Genomic DNA, 14,596 nt, shown 5'->3' with positions numbered 1-14,596 from the left:
GTCAAATTTCGAAACAATTAATATCGTAAACAAATTCACATAGGTACCATACTTTAATCTGACTTTATTGACTACAGATATACTTAAACCGAAATACTGTTAACCAATCTATCCACATAATTCACAACGTTTCAGGTGCCTTTTTAACATTCAGAACATGTTTTCCTTATATATACATATATATTTATATATACGTTGCCAAGATATATAATTATAAAATAACTTAAAAAGTTCGCAGCACCATATACGTAATTTCATGGTGCATTATCGATGCACCAAAAAGGCTTATTAAAATTGGAAAGAAGAAAGCTCGAACAACATCGAGGTACTGTAACACTTTTTTCCAAGTTTTCTCCTATCGAGCACGGGCAAAGATTCTTAAGATTGAGCATGTTCCTTTCTAGTTTCGCATACACGCACAGTTGCGGCCAGGTATCCAGATAGTTAAGAATTAACAATACGCGTAAGTTACAATTAAACGAATTTCCCTTGACAAGCGTCGAATTTTGTTACATTATCTGATAAAATGCAGCGAATGCAAATGTCGACCTGCTAAGTAGAGATATTTACGAACCTTCCAAATCTTTAACTCGAAGCTTTGTTCGCCTCTAAATATATCTACAATTTCTGCGGTGTACTTCGATCGTCGCATTAGCCGCATTCTCTTCCTACGATCTAGCAAAATCATATAGTCGTACAACAAATTCTCAACTGAACGATAATATTACGTCCTCGAGTGGCATCTTTCGCTCAGCGTTCGCAGTGACAATTAAAGTACAGATTCGATAAGATCGACAATTGCTCGTTACAATTCTCCTTCGAGATAGTTACGGCGTTTGTGCGTAAATTTTCTGCTCGGTATACCGTGCGCGTAAACAACTTATAAACAGATGCGATTCTATATTAAAACAAGAGTTATCACGTCATAGTTGCCAACTCTCAAGCAAAAAATAATACCATGCACCTCACTCGGGCAGGGATTCGCGTACGTTTCAATGATTTCTAATTTCAATCCCTCGCGCTCTTTCATCGCTAGGAAACAAGTGGTTCAACGTTGAAATAAAGCCGATTTGAGGCTAACATTCGATTCCAACTATCTTTCAGATCTAACAAAACTCAGACTTTAAGAGAAGCGCAGATCGTAGCGCGTCTTTTCGTGCCTTGTTCTGTTTCACGACTCGAGTTCGAACGAAAGTACACGTAAGCGGACTGTTGTCACGTGCAACCTTAAGATTTCAGAATCATAGGACAAGTAGCTGATCGTCAACGGGATCTTACAAATTTCTCTACGGTCTTATTACAGTTACGAACGTTATGCAACGCTTCGCGAGTTCTAATTTCCGTGAAAAAGTGCAATGATCGTTTAGTTTCATACGGTCGTTTATCGGTCATCGATCACCGCACGTCTCCCTATCTCTGCTAGCTACAGTTACGTATGTATATAGACAAATTATACGTAGAAAGTTGAGTGGCACTATTCGAAAGTTGCCTGAGTACGTTTTGTTTGTTGACTAGATTTCATAAAATTCATCCCTTTCTCTCGCAAATACAACTGACTCTTTTAATTGTGCTTCTTCTTCTTCTTCCTCTTCTTTATCTTCTTGTTTCTTTTTACAATGATCCAGTGATGTTTGACGGAAACACGAGAGCTACAGCTTAGAAAAGCTTAGAAATGGAATCGCATGCGATTTTCGGGCATCGACGGTAAATCACGTGTCTCTATTAATAAGGTCTACGCTTGATCGTAAGCAACATTGATCGAGTGCGATAAACACCGGAAGTTTTCCTTCCTCCGTTATCGTTACGCGTGTACCTATATATTATAAAATTCGATTAGAACCGTAGTGTGTGGTCGTGTAAACGACGCTACGCACACGGGTCTCGGGATACGCGATAAAAAGCATAATACAGAAGTATCTAAGAACCTCTTGGATGACTGTGAGCAACGGTGTTACAGATCGGTTACGAATGGCTGGTTCTTCTCTTTTTTTTTTTTACTCTATCGTTGCTTTGCTTTTTTTTAATGTAACCCGACGAACAGGACAAATTCTCCTATGTCTATTTAACTAGATGCTCGATTACAATCGATGAGAATCACGTTCTTGCGAAACTGAAATAGAAATTATGAGAGAAACTATGTACAAACGAATCGTGTAACGTTAGTGCTAGGGCACAATGTCGCGCGATGCATTATGCATTTTCATAGGTTTATAGCTGTCTCTGCTGCTGATCGTTTTATCGCTGCACGTAGAAATTCAAATAAGTCGAAAGAAAAGGCTTGCTCTTATTCCTTGATACGATCAGCAGCAGTTTCTAAATTTCATGCCACCTTCTTCTTACTTGTCTTCTTGCTGCGGGGCAGGGTAGCGAAGCTTGTTATCTGAAAAATAAAGACGAATTCTGTGTGTTATCGTCGTTCTGTTAGCGGGTGAACGTTCGATCCTCAAATAAAACTGCCCGATATCGCGTTATTTACATTTTTATGTATTTGATCATTCGCTAAGCGTTCTTTACGACGCAGTCTTTAAAACAGAGATCGATTCGATAATAATTTACACACCACACTGACTTTAGGAAACAGATACTACTACACGAGGGGAGGGGGGGAGCATACTGGCAGAAAAATTCCCCTCAGGTGGTATCGTTTCCTTCTCGAAGCAACGGTTAATAAATCGTGTAGCTGTGTCGCTGTAATCGTGTTAATCGTCGAGTAACATGCATGTTTAACATTCTAGTAAGAAGTAACACTCGGTAAGCGATTAGTGGTCTAACGAATTATCAAAAAAAACACTCTAGAAACCATATCCATACGATCTGAACCAACGAACTAATCCGTTTCTTCTCTCCAGATTTCCTCAGTACGACAAAGTGGACGAAAAGGACTAGGAAGGAGCCGATGATATTGGGTTTACTTAAATCGTCGACGAAAACCAGTCAATGAGACCCGTCTAACTCTCGCAACGTACACTATTATATCTTATACGATATTAAACGACAGCATTTAGAAAATATCCGACTCTAATCTTTTGCCAATTTTTGGTGACTGCGATGCTTCTCTTATCCGCGATTCTACGCTCGCGCTCTCTACTTTCTCCTCGGTAACTTTCTTTGTTTCATCATTCTCTGTTTTATCCGCGGTTTCCTTATCGTCGCTTGGCGCGAGTACGTAAGTGTCTGAGCTGTTAGAACTGTCAGAAATGTCGTTCTCGCTTTTATCGTCATTCTGAATGTTTATCTCTTGACCGGAGCTGGATGGCTTCGGCGCAAGTTCGATAATCGTTTCCTGAGGTTCGATGCTGTTCGATCTGGTTTCGGACGTGCTGATATCCGAGCTGGAGTCGTCTGTTTTCGAAGCCTTGCGTTCTTTCGAAAACGCGCTGTGGAAGATATTTTTCGGAATAGCGAGCAGCTTCGAGAAGCCTTCCTTCGTTCGCTGCCTCTTACACTTCTTCCCCTTTGACTTCGCGCCAGTAGCGTGAGCGATAAACACGTCTTTCGCGGTGCCGGTGTTTGAGAAGGTCTTTAAGGTTCCAGTTTTAATTACCAAAGTGGCTTTCAACGCGCTCTGAGCATCGGTCTCGTTCAAGTCCTCTTCGCTCTCCGTGAGAGGTACTTTGGGAGCTGGTTTCTTGTTGTACTTACCAGCTCGGCCAAGACTGTCGGAATTACTACGCGACACACTCGGAGTTGTCCAAACGTCCAAGTAGCTGGCGCTGTCGTATTCCGCAACCATGTTTACCGCGTCTTTGTCGTCAGCTGTATTTTCTATTTCTTTTGTTCTTTCTGACGATGCTTTCGCGTCTTCGCCATCTTTTCCTACGTTTTCATTCTCGTTCGCTGTTTCAACGTCCACGTTTTGCGACGAGTCTTCCGAGGATAACCTTTCAGTGACGGGTGTAACGCTACGCTGCAATTTTTCCTGCGTGTGGACGATGTTATTCACCGCCTTGCGAGCGTCGTTTAACAGTTGTTTCAGCTCGTCGAACTTATCCTGACAGAGTTCATCCGTTACGGTCCGTGTTGACCGTTCGGTTAATTTTTCGGAAGAAGCTTCGTCACAAGTAAAATTATTCGTAATATTTTCTATCGTGTTTTCGGTCTTTGCGTCTTGTGTTTCGATTCGCTTCGTCCGTGCATCGTTAACTGATCTCTCTGCAGCCGATAAAGGTTCAGGATGGGTCCTCGCCTCTATACTTTCAATTATTCGAAGCTCCGCGGCTAGCACAGGCTCTGGCCGTGAATTATCGATCGTTTCCGTCGTTTCTTTTTTTTCTAGTTCCGGCGGGCCTGATTGACTGGTATTTTTAAGTAAATCATCGTTACCTGCGGTAAAGGTGCCACGATCGAATTTCATATAATCAGCAACGTTACTGTTTTTCGAGAGTAGAAGCAAGATCTCGAGAGCTTGTTCAGGAGTGATGAGATTCAAAGGTGTCGGAAATGAGACATTTTTGGAGGAAGAAGGATCGATGCTGTCGGAATCCTCTCCCGAGTCCTTCAAATATCATAAAAATCGTTATATTATCAAATGAAACGTCTAATCATGTGCTGCTGCATAATTTGAAAAGATTAAATAGAACGAACTTAAATCGTCATTAAGGACTAGGCGGCGAGAGTCGAAGAGCGTCTGTGGAAAACGCTGTGTGTAATATCTCGTTGTTGTAAAGAAAACTCCATTCAAACGAATGTCCAAACTCGTTTAGATAGATGACATAGACAAAAGCGAAGAAACAATTAAGTAACGTCTACTAGAGCTTGTGTATCCTCTTTGTAGAGGCAACGTTCTGACACCTTCTAGCGTTATTAATGACTGTATAGAGTGTGCGTTTAAATTGCGCTCAAATACTATATCGCGGTATTCTCGTTGCCGTGTAGAACATTTTCTGATAAAAAAATCGCAATTTTTCAATCTTGTCACTTACACCGTTTTCCAACGCTCCTCGAATCGTCGTAACGTTTCAAGTACACGTTTCGATTTCTCTGATATAAAATGGCAAAGTCCAGATGGAAGAAATAATCACGTATCCTTGATACGATGCTTGATACATAGAATGCCGAGGGAAAAATTTGCCAATGTCCTTAATGAATTAATCAAGGTTCAATTTCGTCGCAGACTCGCCTTTGCTGTTTCATTCTAGTCTAGTTTATTTTCAGACGCCTTGCTTCTAGTCTGTTTATCAGCGTCATTTGGAACAGTTGTAGTAAAGTTTCGGTTGCAGAAATGAAATTGGGGCTCGAGTGCGCGGAATTAAACCTTGATTTATGTTCTTATACGGATTCGGCCGGTTGAATTTAGTACCTCTGGGGTCTTCTTCGTGGTGGAGCGAGGTTTTGCGCGTGTTCTTGCACCGACGCTCGATGTTCGAACCAACGAATCGCCTTGAGATGTACGGCTGGATTGTAGCGCTTCCCCGCTGCTGTACCCGCTGGAGATGTCGTCCGAAGACCTTATATTACTGCAACCAACGATCCGTTTACAGCATAACACGTCCACGTTACGGATATTAGGACGCTACACGTTTGTACTATGATTATTCGTTAAAAACGAGATACGAACGTTAAGCTAGCTGTTGGCTCCCTAGACCTTGGCTGTAGAACGTCAACGTCCACTTCGGAAAAATACATTTCCACTCGATTGGTGCTGGACTGTGTCCGACGAGGACTATACCCTCTTCTTCCCACATGCTCTCTTCGACGAGGTTCCACTGAAAATTATTGACAAATTTCGATCAAAGTATGTTCCTTTAATGCCCGATTAACAAAATTCCTACTGTGGACGCACGCGCTGCGTCGTGTCAATCGTTTTCACTGATTAACGAGCCACCGTTGTGAGAAAGTGATATTTCACTCGCGTTTTTGTTCGTCGATCAATTTACACGATCGAATTCTATCCTTTAACGTTGCGGCTGCGAAAAAGCAAGAAGATTCTAGGGTAGGAGGTTTTTAGCGAAGAACCACAAAATACAGTGCCGTGAATAATTATAAACTCAACGCTATTTTCTGATTTTTCGTAACATTGAAACAAAAAGAATCGTTTGTTGTAATACCGTAATTGTAATACGAAACAAAACGAGAGACACAAGGAAGAAAAATTGTCTTCTCTCCAAGTCTAGAAGAGATTAGATTTCTTCTTTAAAATTGTGTTTCTCCCTGTGAAGAGATACAAACTCAGTGTTAGTTTTCTTACCTTTGCAATGTTCAATGTTTAGTGGATTTCCCTTTATCTTCAATTACTTCTATCAATCTATTAAATTAGGCTATCCACTGACTTATTTAAAGTTTCAGATTTTATTCTTTTTTTTTTTTAAGGTAAATTTTTCTCGCTAGAATTCCACGTAGGTTCTCGACGTCCATGTAAACAACAGTGTTCCGAAATTTTCAAACTTCTCTGCACTAACGGCTGTATTGTCTTTTTTATCTTCTATCTCGGTTACGAAAGACGATCCGTCTTTACGAACACACACCATCTGCCGATAGCCTTTCGAGCGTTCAGTTTACGAAAACGGTTTCGCCTAACCTTATCTTGGTTTCTCGGAAATATCGAAGAACCAAACAGAAAATGTGTTTGAGTCTATAATTATTCGAAGCACGGTGAATAACGGGGAAAAAATTGGTGAACTCCTAATATATGGAGCGTTTGTCCACCGAACAGTTTAAATAAACAGAGTTTTACATCGAAGGAAGCGAACAGCGTTATGGTTATTCGCGAGAGAATTCGTAAAAATGACTAGAGCCACGATCGGCCAATAACCTTCCATGTCCGTCTCGTCGTGCATGTGCGGCGTGTTTCTATTCTCGTCCTCTTTCTCGCCGGTCAGGTCGCTCAGGCTGTAGCTCTTCTTTAAATGCTGTACCAGACCACCACCGCCCTGAAAAACCAATCCTCTGTTTTTTTCAACCTGCCGGGTAATCCACGATTGCGTGCCGCGTCGTTTGTCAAGAACCAGTGAGCAGAAAAATCAAACTTATCGATCGAGCACAGAGAAACGTATAGTTACATGTCGAAGATACATACAGCTAAGACTAAAACAAAGTATTACATAGGGTGTTAAAAAAGAAGAAGGTGCTTAGACTCGAAGAGTTGATAGTACTCGGCGAGAGGAATGAAACATTTCTAATAAACACGTAAGTCCTGCGAAGCCTGTAAAGCGATCCTTCTGACGCAACATCGAGACTTTTATCGTTTACGACAGCGTTCGACGTCGCGGACGAGGCTTCTCGCGATACGTTGAGACGTCGATTTCTATCGGTGGATGGACATTTTTTATCGACACGAGAGAGAAACGTATGGAACGTTTATTGTAGCAAACGCGAAGAATTATGCAAAACGTACGATACTGATATTCAAAGATATGTAAAATATTCAAAGTGCAATTGCTCGTTAAAATACTTAAAGGATGAAACAATTTTCTATCTGGATTCTACTTTCTACATTATCTTTGTTAAAAATACGAAATCGCGTAGATATGGGAAATTTTTGAATTCCTCTCGGTAAGTCTCTTACGAACTCTAAAGTCACAGACCTTCTCATCTGAATATTTTGTACAGAGAAAAGGAAAAAAATAAAAATATATTCTTACCAACCCGGAAAAAGGTGTTAATGTGTTATCTGCCGACACCGGAGCGTGTGTTCGATCTGTCGTGCGTGTTTTTAGCGACCGATCTAGGCCGGGTTGAACAACGCGAACGCGTTGCGGTCTCTCGCCTATCCGGCTACGTTTCTTTCCGACTTTCATTCTGGCACGAGTTAACGGCTAGCGTTCCGCGTGTCCAGCGATAGAACCGGGTTCTCTTGATTAACTGGACCAACTCGTTAGACGGGATTTGCACGGTACGAACGATGAAGAATCGATCGATCCGGATGATCGCGGGGTACTAGCGTTTATTTTCCACGAAAAAGAGAACGGAGCAAGAGTGAGGGACCAACACATTACATCCTTATCCATAGAATATATTTATTCGAAAAAAAAAATGGGAATAAAAAAAAAAAGAATGAAATGAAACATATCAATAGTAGCATCGTTGAGTAAAATCTTTGGGATATAAAAGTCTTACTTTCTAAGCGTTTCAATGGCAAATCCTCGTATTGCTATAGCTTTCTTAGATTCTCGACGGTTCTAATATGCTTGGAGATGTTCGGTTGGTGTAGAAGTAACGAGGATGTGTATCCTATGCAATTACTTTCCATCACATTTACATCAATCTGATATATGTATGAGATTTAACAACAGTTACAACTATGGGAACTACAGCAAGGAACGACACGCTCTGTGATCGATGCCTCCTTAAGCACTACCTGATGTTCGTCGGTGATTACGTGCCAGCAAAAAGTACAGTACTTCGATTACTTCGTAAGCAAATCGTGCGATCCAGATAACAAGTGTTCGTGCAAACTGCATATACAAAATTGCCAGTGATCGTCGAATTCTTCCTGTTACATACCTCGGTCGCGGTACAGTCTTAAACTCTGTCTTTTTGATACAAGTCTAGTTGATAGAAATGAAATATCGTGTATTCGATCGATACTTCGATTATTCGACGGCTTGTTCGTGAAAAAGGATTCAACATGGTTATTTGATATATTTATTTGTTGAGAATAGTTTATCAGTTTGCAACAATAGACGAAAATTTCTTGGATTATCGTAATCGACGAAATCTCATATCGTCATCTATCGTAAGGCACCAGTTCTCCCGACTTACCAAAATTATCACGGTTCGCGATTCGATCACGATAGATTACTCTTAATGCTAATTGGTATAATAAACGATATAAGTCGCAGAATTCGCAGAAAGGTGGCACGCAATAATAGTTTCTTAATGTTCGTCTAAACGTTAAACGTTTCGCAGCTGAGATTACATTATGCTAAAGGCCTCTGGTATATATCGAATAAAAAAACATCTTTATCATTGTATATAGTATCGTAACGCACGTGTAGACGTAACAAATAATTTCACGGGAGTAAAATTTCAAAAACTCCCCTCTCATCAAAATGACCAAATTCCTTTTTATCTTTGTCTTTCCGATCATTCCATCCATAATCCGTCTTAACGAATACCTTCTTCAGGATTAACTCGACTCTAAAACAGAGAGAGAGAGAGAGAGAGAGAGAGAGAGAGAGAGAGAGAAAGAAAAAAAACGGAAAATTACTCTAAGACTTTCAATAAACACACGCATAATTTCCCTAAAACCCATTCCACTCGAATCTCTATAAATGTAAAAACGCTATGTTAATCTTAAATCGGTAACTTGCAATCCATTTCGACGAAAGCCTGTCGAGGATTATTCTCGCGATTCTCCGAGACTACGTTGAATCGTTGCTTTCCACCGATTCACAGAACGACACTTTGTGTCAGTATTCCGTCATGGTGGACGCATACTGCTGGTCCAATTCATCGTCGCTGAATATGGAGTCAGTGTCGCGAGCGTGTGACCTGAGTCGCCTCGAGTTGCCTTCGGTTCGCCCTTTTCTGGTTTTCCGCGCCTTGTACGCTTTCTTCGGCGTTGGCACCTTGAAAACGTCCCCTTCTGCTACAGGATCAATTTCGACCAGCTCGTCGTCCGTGTTCATATCGTTGCTCGTGTTGGGCATCGAATCGACAGGGATCAAGTCATCGGAGCTACTGCTTAAGTGCGACGGGGTGCTTGGTTTCTGGATGGCGTCTATCTGGTCCGTCTTTTCCTTCGAGGTCGTTGGAAGCTTGGCCAAGCTAGAAACGGCCGAGGCCGATTGGATCGTTGATAGCTCAGTCACCATGATTTGGTCTGACTTCAGAATATGCTGACCACCCCCGCGTTCCGATGTGTTTTTGGAAGGATTTTTTTTTTTTTTTTTGATTTTTACACATATACACGAACGTCGTGGAATGTTTGATGTTACAGGTCGAACATAACAAACACGTGTGTACATATAACATGGTATTTTTTTTTTTTTTTTTTTTGATAATATATAACGACGAGTTGTTAAAGGAACGACGATGATTGGCAGTGGTTAGACGATGTGTAGTGATGATGATCGACGTTGGTGTTTGTTTGATTAGAGGCGGCGTGCAGGATAGGCGTGCAGGACAACGTAAACATAAAAAACAAGAAAAAAAGAAAATCGAACGATTAGCGAGTTGGGAAGCGGTGGCTGCAGCGAGTTAATATTTTACGTGAAGTTACGGACTTTTGATCGTTTTGTTACGAGGAAAAGATTCAGACGACGTATCATATACTCGAAGAAACGAGATACACTACGTTGTATATATTCTGTATATTTTTTATATAACCATCTACTCGGGATTTTCCGTATCTTATTATTCCGTGTTTAATCTCAGAATTACTTCTATTCCATAAAAAAATATCTTCTCCGTTACTGTTTACTTTTCCTGTTAAACAAGACGATCTGATTCGTCGTTACGGCATCTGTAAGCGAGTGTACTTTTAAGTTCGAAACTTACCTTGATAGCGGTTTGCATGAGAACCGTGGTAGCATAATTCACACCTTTCGATCCGAGGTGCAACACTGCCGAGTAACCTTGCTCCGTCGCGCGTGCTAAGGCATCGTCGATCTCAGCCTCGCGCCGGATCAAAGCCGGGTGAACGAAGCGTCTGTAGAGAATGCTCGAGCCTTTGGTGGCTGGGCTCAACAGCCAGATCACCAGGATAGTCTTGATTTCATAGTAAAACGGGAACCTATACGAGCAAGATCAAAACACAAATGTTACGCGTACGAAACGATGGAAAAAAACGATGGCCGTAAATTATTGGTCGGTAAAATACAGCATATTTTCATAGAAGAATGCAAAATTTGTAGCTCGAACGCAAAAAGATAACCAACGATAAAATTGAGAAGCTTTTTGGAAAAATGTTAAGTTACTTTGCGAGCCTCGGTTCTGATTTTTCTAACATCGATCGACTCTTAACAGCCCATCGAAGGTGGACATTTCATTTGCAACTTTTCGCGATGTGCATATCACGTCGTATAATAACATTTATCTTATATTATAGTCTTTATCATCTTGACATAAATCGCAATAACTTGGCAATGAAACGTTGTAGCATTCTATTGTAATAAAAATGGCCCTTCCGTCAGGTGTACGGCCACTTTTCTTAGTAACTGTACGTATTTACGATGGACCTACAGGGCCTTTGTCTTTCAGAAAGCTCGTCAATTGTCGTTACGCGTGACGCAGCCGTGAACCACGAAGCCGCATCATCGCGAAAGGAGGGTAAAAAACGAAAAAGGGGAAAATAATTGGGTAGAGTAATGGCCAGGCGTAGGATAGTGGACGATAGGAAAGAAAAGAGGGAGTGTGAGAAAGAGGGAGGGAAGGAGAGGAAAGTGCCAGGGTATTCCTGGCTAGAAATACACCGGCAACTCTCCTTTTTGGTTGTAATTCGAGTATGAAGGGAGAGATCTGGCACAGCGGGCAGGAACACCAGAAACAGAGACGGAAGACGAGACGCCGGTAGAATCCTCAGAAGTGCATGTAAGCCAATATCCATCTCGACCGAAATTAGACTTTCGGAATTCCCGGTGGCGAGCGGACCACGCGGTTCACCTCGGTTTATTGGCCCCGGTTCGCTCGAATTTTATTCGCTTCCGGCGAAAACGGGGCCATGACCGACCGACCAGACCAAACGCTTCGCGACTCCGGATAGCCCTGTCTACGAAACACATGCCCTTTCCATCCAGCGAACGCGTGCAACAGCTATTTCAGCCTCTTTCATCGCGAGTACTCTTTGGATTAACAAGTTACGAGAGGGAAGGGACCACGATGGTGTCGACCTCTCCTCTTCTATTTGACCTTTTCGGTACTCGTTCGTCGCTAGCTATACTACGGTATGTATCAAAGTTAGAAGAGAAACGTGACCCAGGCGTTGCTCACCAAAAGCTGAAGAAGACGTCGGTGAATGTTTCCGCGCACGTGAACAGCGCGAACACGATCCAATACATCATCCATTTCACCTGAAAACGAAAGTATAAATGCTTACACTTTGTCTCCAGACGGATCTCTGCGACGAAACGATGTACCGTACGCTCTTAGGGATATAGATAGGATGATCGTCGTCTTGGAGGAACTCTTACTTCGTCTCGGCTTTCGTATGGGATATATTTGATCGCTGTATAAATTCCGTTTGCCATTTTGTTCGTGTAAGTTGGTTATCAATGTTTGTAATTAGCCCGAGAATGTTTACGCATTCATGGGAAATTTGAATGTACAAATATGTGCAGAATGTACATATATAGAGATATAAGAGGCATAACATCCACGTACATAGAGGTTGCGCGTCAAATTGGTAGAAGTATTCTAACCAGACAACGGTCTTCGATCCACAGCAACCTAATATTAGCTTTTAACGTTATGCGAAAGCAAGAGGGAAACGCAAAGGGAATGGAAATATAAGCTTGGAATTTAACCGGGAATTCTCTGGAGATGGCATTGGAGCATAAAGCGACACGAGTTAATCCAGAAACAAAGTTCGTCGAGGACAAGTGCGGTGGATTTTTAACAAAGAAGCCTGAGAGAAGTAGCCCTCGTGGATAAATATTTGCGGAGCAAAGTTTATGCTTTCCTAGAAACAATGTTTAGCCGCAACGTTATCGAGCAAGTTCAGCTGAAACTTGGCTCGTACTTGGAAGCACGCTTATACTCTATTCCCATTAATTAGAATGATCAAACATAATCGCTATTAATGGAAGACGAAGTAAGAATACCTCTCTAGTTATTTCAGCGGGTGGTCTTGATAGATACTCACGTATTCTTTCACATTCTTCGTTCTCACTGCCTTGTACGAAGCGTAGGCCGGGTACAAATTGCCAAACACTAATCTGAAAATCGGATACAGGAGAATGTAAGTGAGCGATCGGGGCATTACAATAACTAGGAACGCAGCCAGGATCCGAAGGCTGCCCAGGCCCATTTTCTTTGGCAATTGGTCCGCACAGTATCGACCGACAGCGAACAGACTCGTGGCCAATATTCGAGGGACACCCGTTTTACAGATCGTCCAGAGAAACGGATTTTCCTCGAGTTCGTCCGGTCGAGGCTCGTTTCTTTTGATTTCCATTCCACACCGGGAATCTTGCCCGTGCCTCGCCTGGATTCTCGATTTCTATTCGCGAACTCTCTCTCCGAGTGTTTTTCGATTCTCGTCGGTCCGATCCGACGCATCAAACTGTAAAATCGAAGCAGGAAAATCGTGCCTTGAAAAATCAATCTTGCTCTGCCTGTAAAAGTAAACTAACAGAGAGATAAGCGAAAGGAAACTTACAGACTCGGCGAACAGATTGAAAAATCGGACAGAGACGTGTCTCGTTCTGATAGGTATAGATCGTCGATCGACGAAATAACCGAACGATGAAGTAATCAAAGATTATAGAAGAACGATCGAACGAAGGGAATACTATGATGCGTGTACTTTCACTCACGGATTTCCTACAGTCGCGTTCATACGGCGGATCCTTTCGTTGCAAACGATGATCTCGTAGGCGTGAAACGAAGTTGAATCGAGGCTGATTGCGAGGGTAATTAGCGGCAGCGCGGAGATCAAGCGGTCGATTCGTGGACGCAATTGGCAACGCAGGTAGCTTCTACATGACGTCCCCTTTTCGTGAACTGTTCTCCGCCGCGACGCACTTGTTGCATCCTCTAGCCTCGGAAACGCTTCACATCGTCGTTTCACGGCTACGAATCGATTCGTTTTCCACGAAAGGATCGCCCAGAGCAGACGACTCGCGCTGTTCGATCGAGGAAAATTCGCGTTTTCGTCGGTCACGGGCTCGGCGGCCGCTTGTTCCGGCCGCGGATGCTTCCAGTTAAAGACTAAATGCGTAACTGCGTTCTGGCACCGACGTGTCGACTACATCGATGCCATACAGGCTCTATTTTAGCGCCTTAAGCCGCTGTCACGCGAGCCGGANNGAGCCGGATACGAAATTCGCCCGACTCGCCTTCACGATAACGATTCAACCGATCCGATAGACTTTTCGTTTTTACGCGCTGTTCTAAGATGCTGTGTGACTTCAGCTGTCGTTTGTCTCGTGTAACTATAACATTAGCACGATGTCTATTGTTGTTCATGGAAATGCAACACGCTGATTGGATAAATTGGTTCTCCAAATGTATTTTAGAAGAAGCTGAAGAGTGTAGTAAGATATTTGAGTCAGCCAGAAGATATTGCATAAGAACCAATAAAGCGAAGAACAAAATGACGCAAAAGGAATAGCATATACATACACTACTAAATTATGTTAATCACAGTTGAAACTATTACCATTGAACTAATTTTTTCCTCTTTCATCGGTACAATGTATGGCCGTTGAATTTTCAATGTAAGTACACGGTATATTTCGCTAATTACTATGCCGTTAATAACGGGTTAAATAGTTCATTTTCAAACATAGATCACTTGAAAATTATTCCCAATTGAGTTTGGCAAATTGCTAAGCAAATTATTTAGCTTCGCCAAACTAGCCCAAATTTACATTGTTTCCAATGTTGGAGAGTATCGTCGTGTTTAAAATAACAGTGTTTTTCGTTTTTACCACATTGCGCGTCTCTTGTTTTTTCCCGTTTTCGTTGCTGCTATTTCACACTTTTTTCAACGGCG

At 42.1% G+C, this 14,596-nt stretch overlaps 1 protein-coding gene across 4 annotated transcripts; it reads right to left on the bottom strand.

Annotated features, from left to right (window-relative positions):
* Positions 1-34: 34 nt before the first annotated feature.
* LOC100741144 lies at positions 35-14,590 on the bottom strand. 4 transcript variants are annotated; one of them, XM_024368202.1, is made up of 8 exons: positions 12,743-13,054; positions 11,872-11,951; positions 10,441-10,675; positions 6,752-6,869; positions 5,558-5,705; positions 5,300-5,456; positions 2,812-4,495; positions 35-2,380 (listed from the first exon to the last, which is right to left on the bottom strand). In XM_024368202.1, exons 1-7 carry the CDS (start codon positions 13,052-13,054, stop codon positions 3,002-3,004), a joined length of 2,544 nt encoding a protein of 847 aa, XP_024223970.1. In that variant the 3' UTR covers positions 35-2,380; positions 2,812-3,001. The 4 variants fall into 4 exon arrangements, with proteins under 4 accessions (XP_024223970.1, XP_024223971.1, XP_033177091.1 ...); XM_024368203.1 differs by having other exon boundaries at positions 2,829-4,495; XM_033321200.1 differs by lacking the exon at positions 35-2,380 and adding an exon at positions 14,261-14,590 and having other exon boundaries at positions 3,002-4,495; positions 12,743-13,162.
* Positions 14,591-14,596: the final 6 nt, after the last annotated feature.

The sequence above is a fragment of the Bombus impatiens genome, unplaced genomic scaffold, assembly GCF_000188095.3.
Source record: "Bombus impatiens unplaced genomic scaffold, BIMP_2.2 scf_0406, whole genome shotgun sequence".
In the NCBI taxonomy this organism is placed as follows: Eukaryota; Metazoa; Arthropoda; class Insecta; order Hymenoptera; family Apidae; genus Bombus; species Bombus impatiens.
The sequence above is the reverse complement of the archived record's forward strand: the minus strand, read 5'-3'. Positions and strand labels throughout refer to the sequence as shown.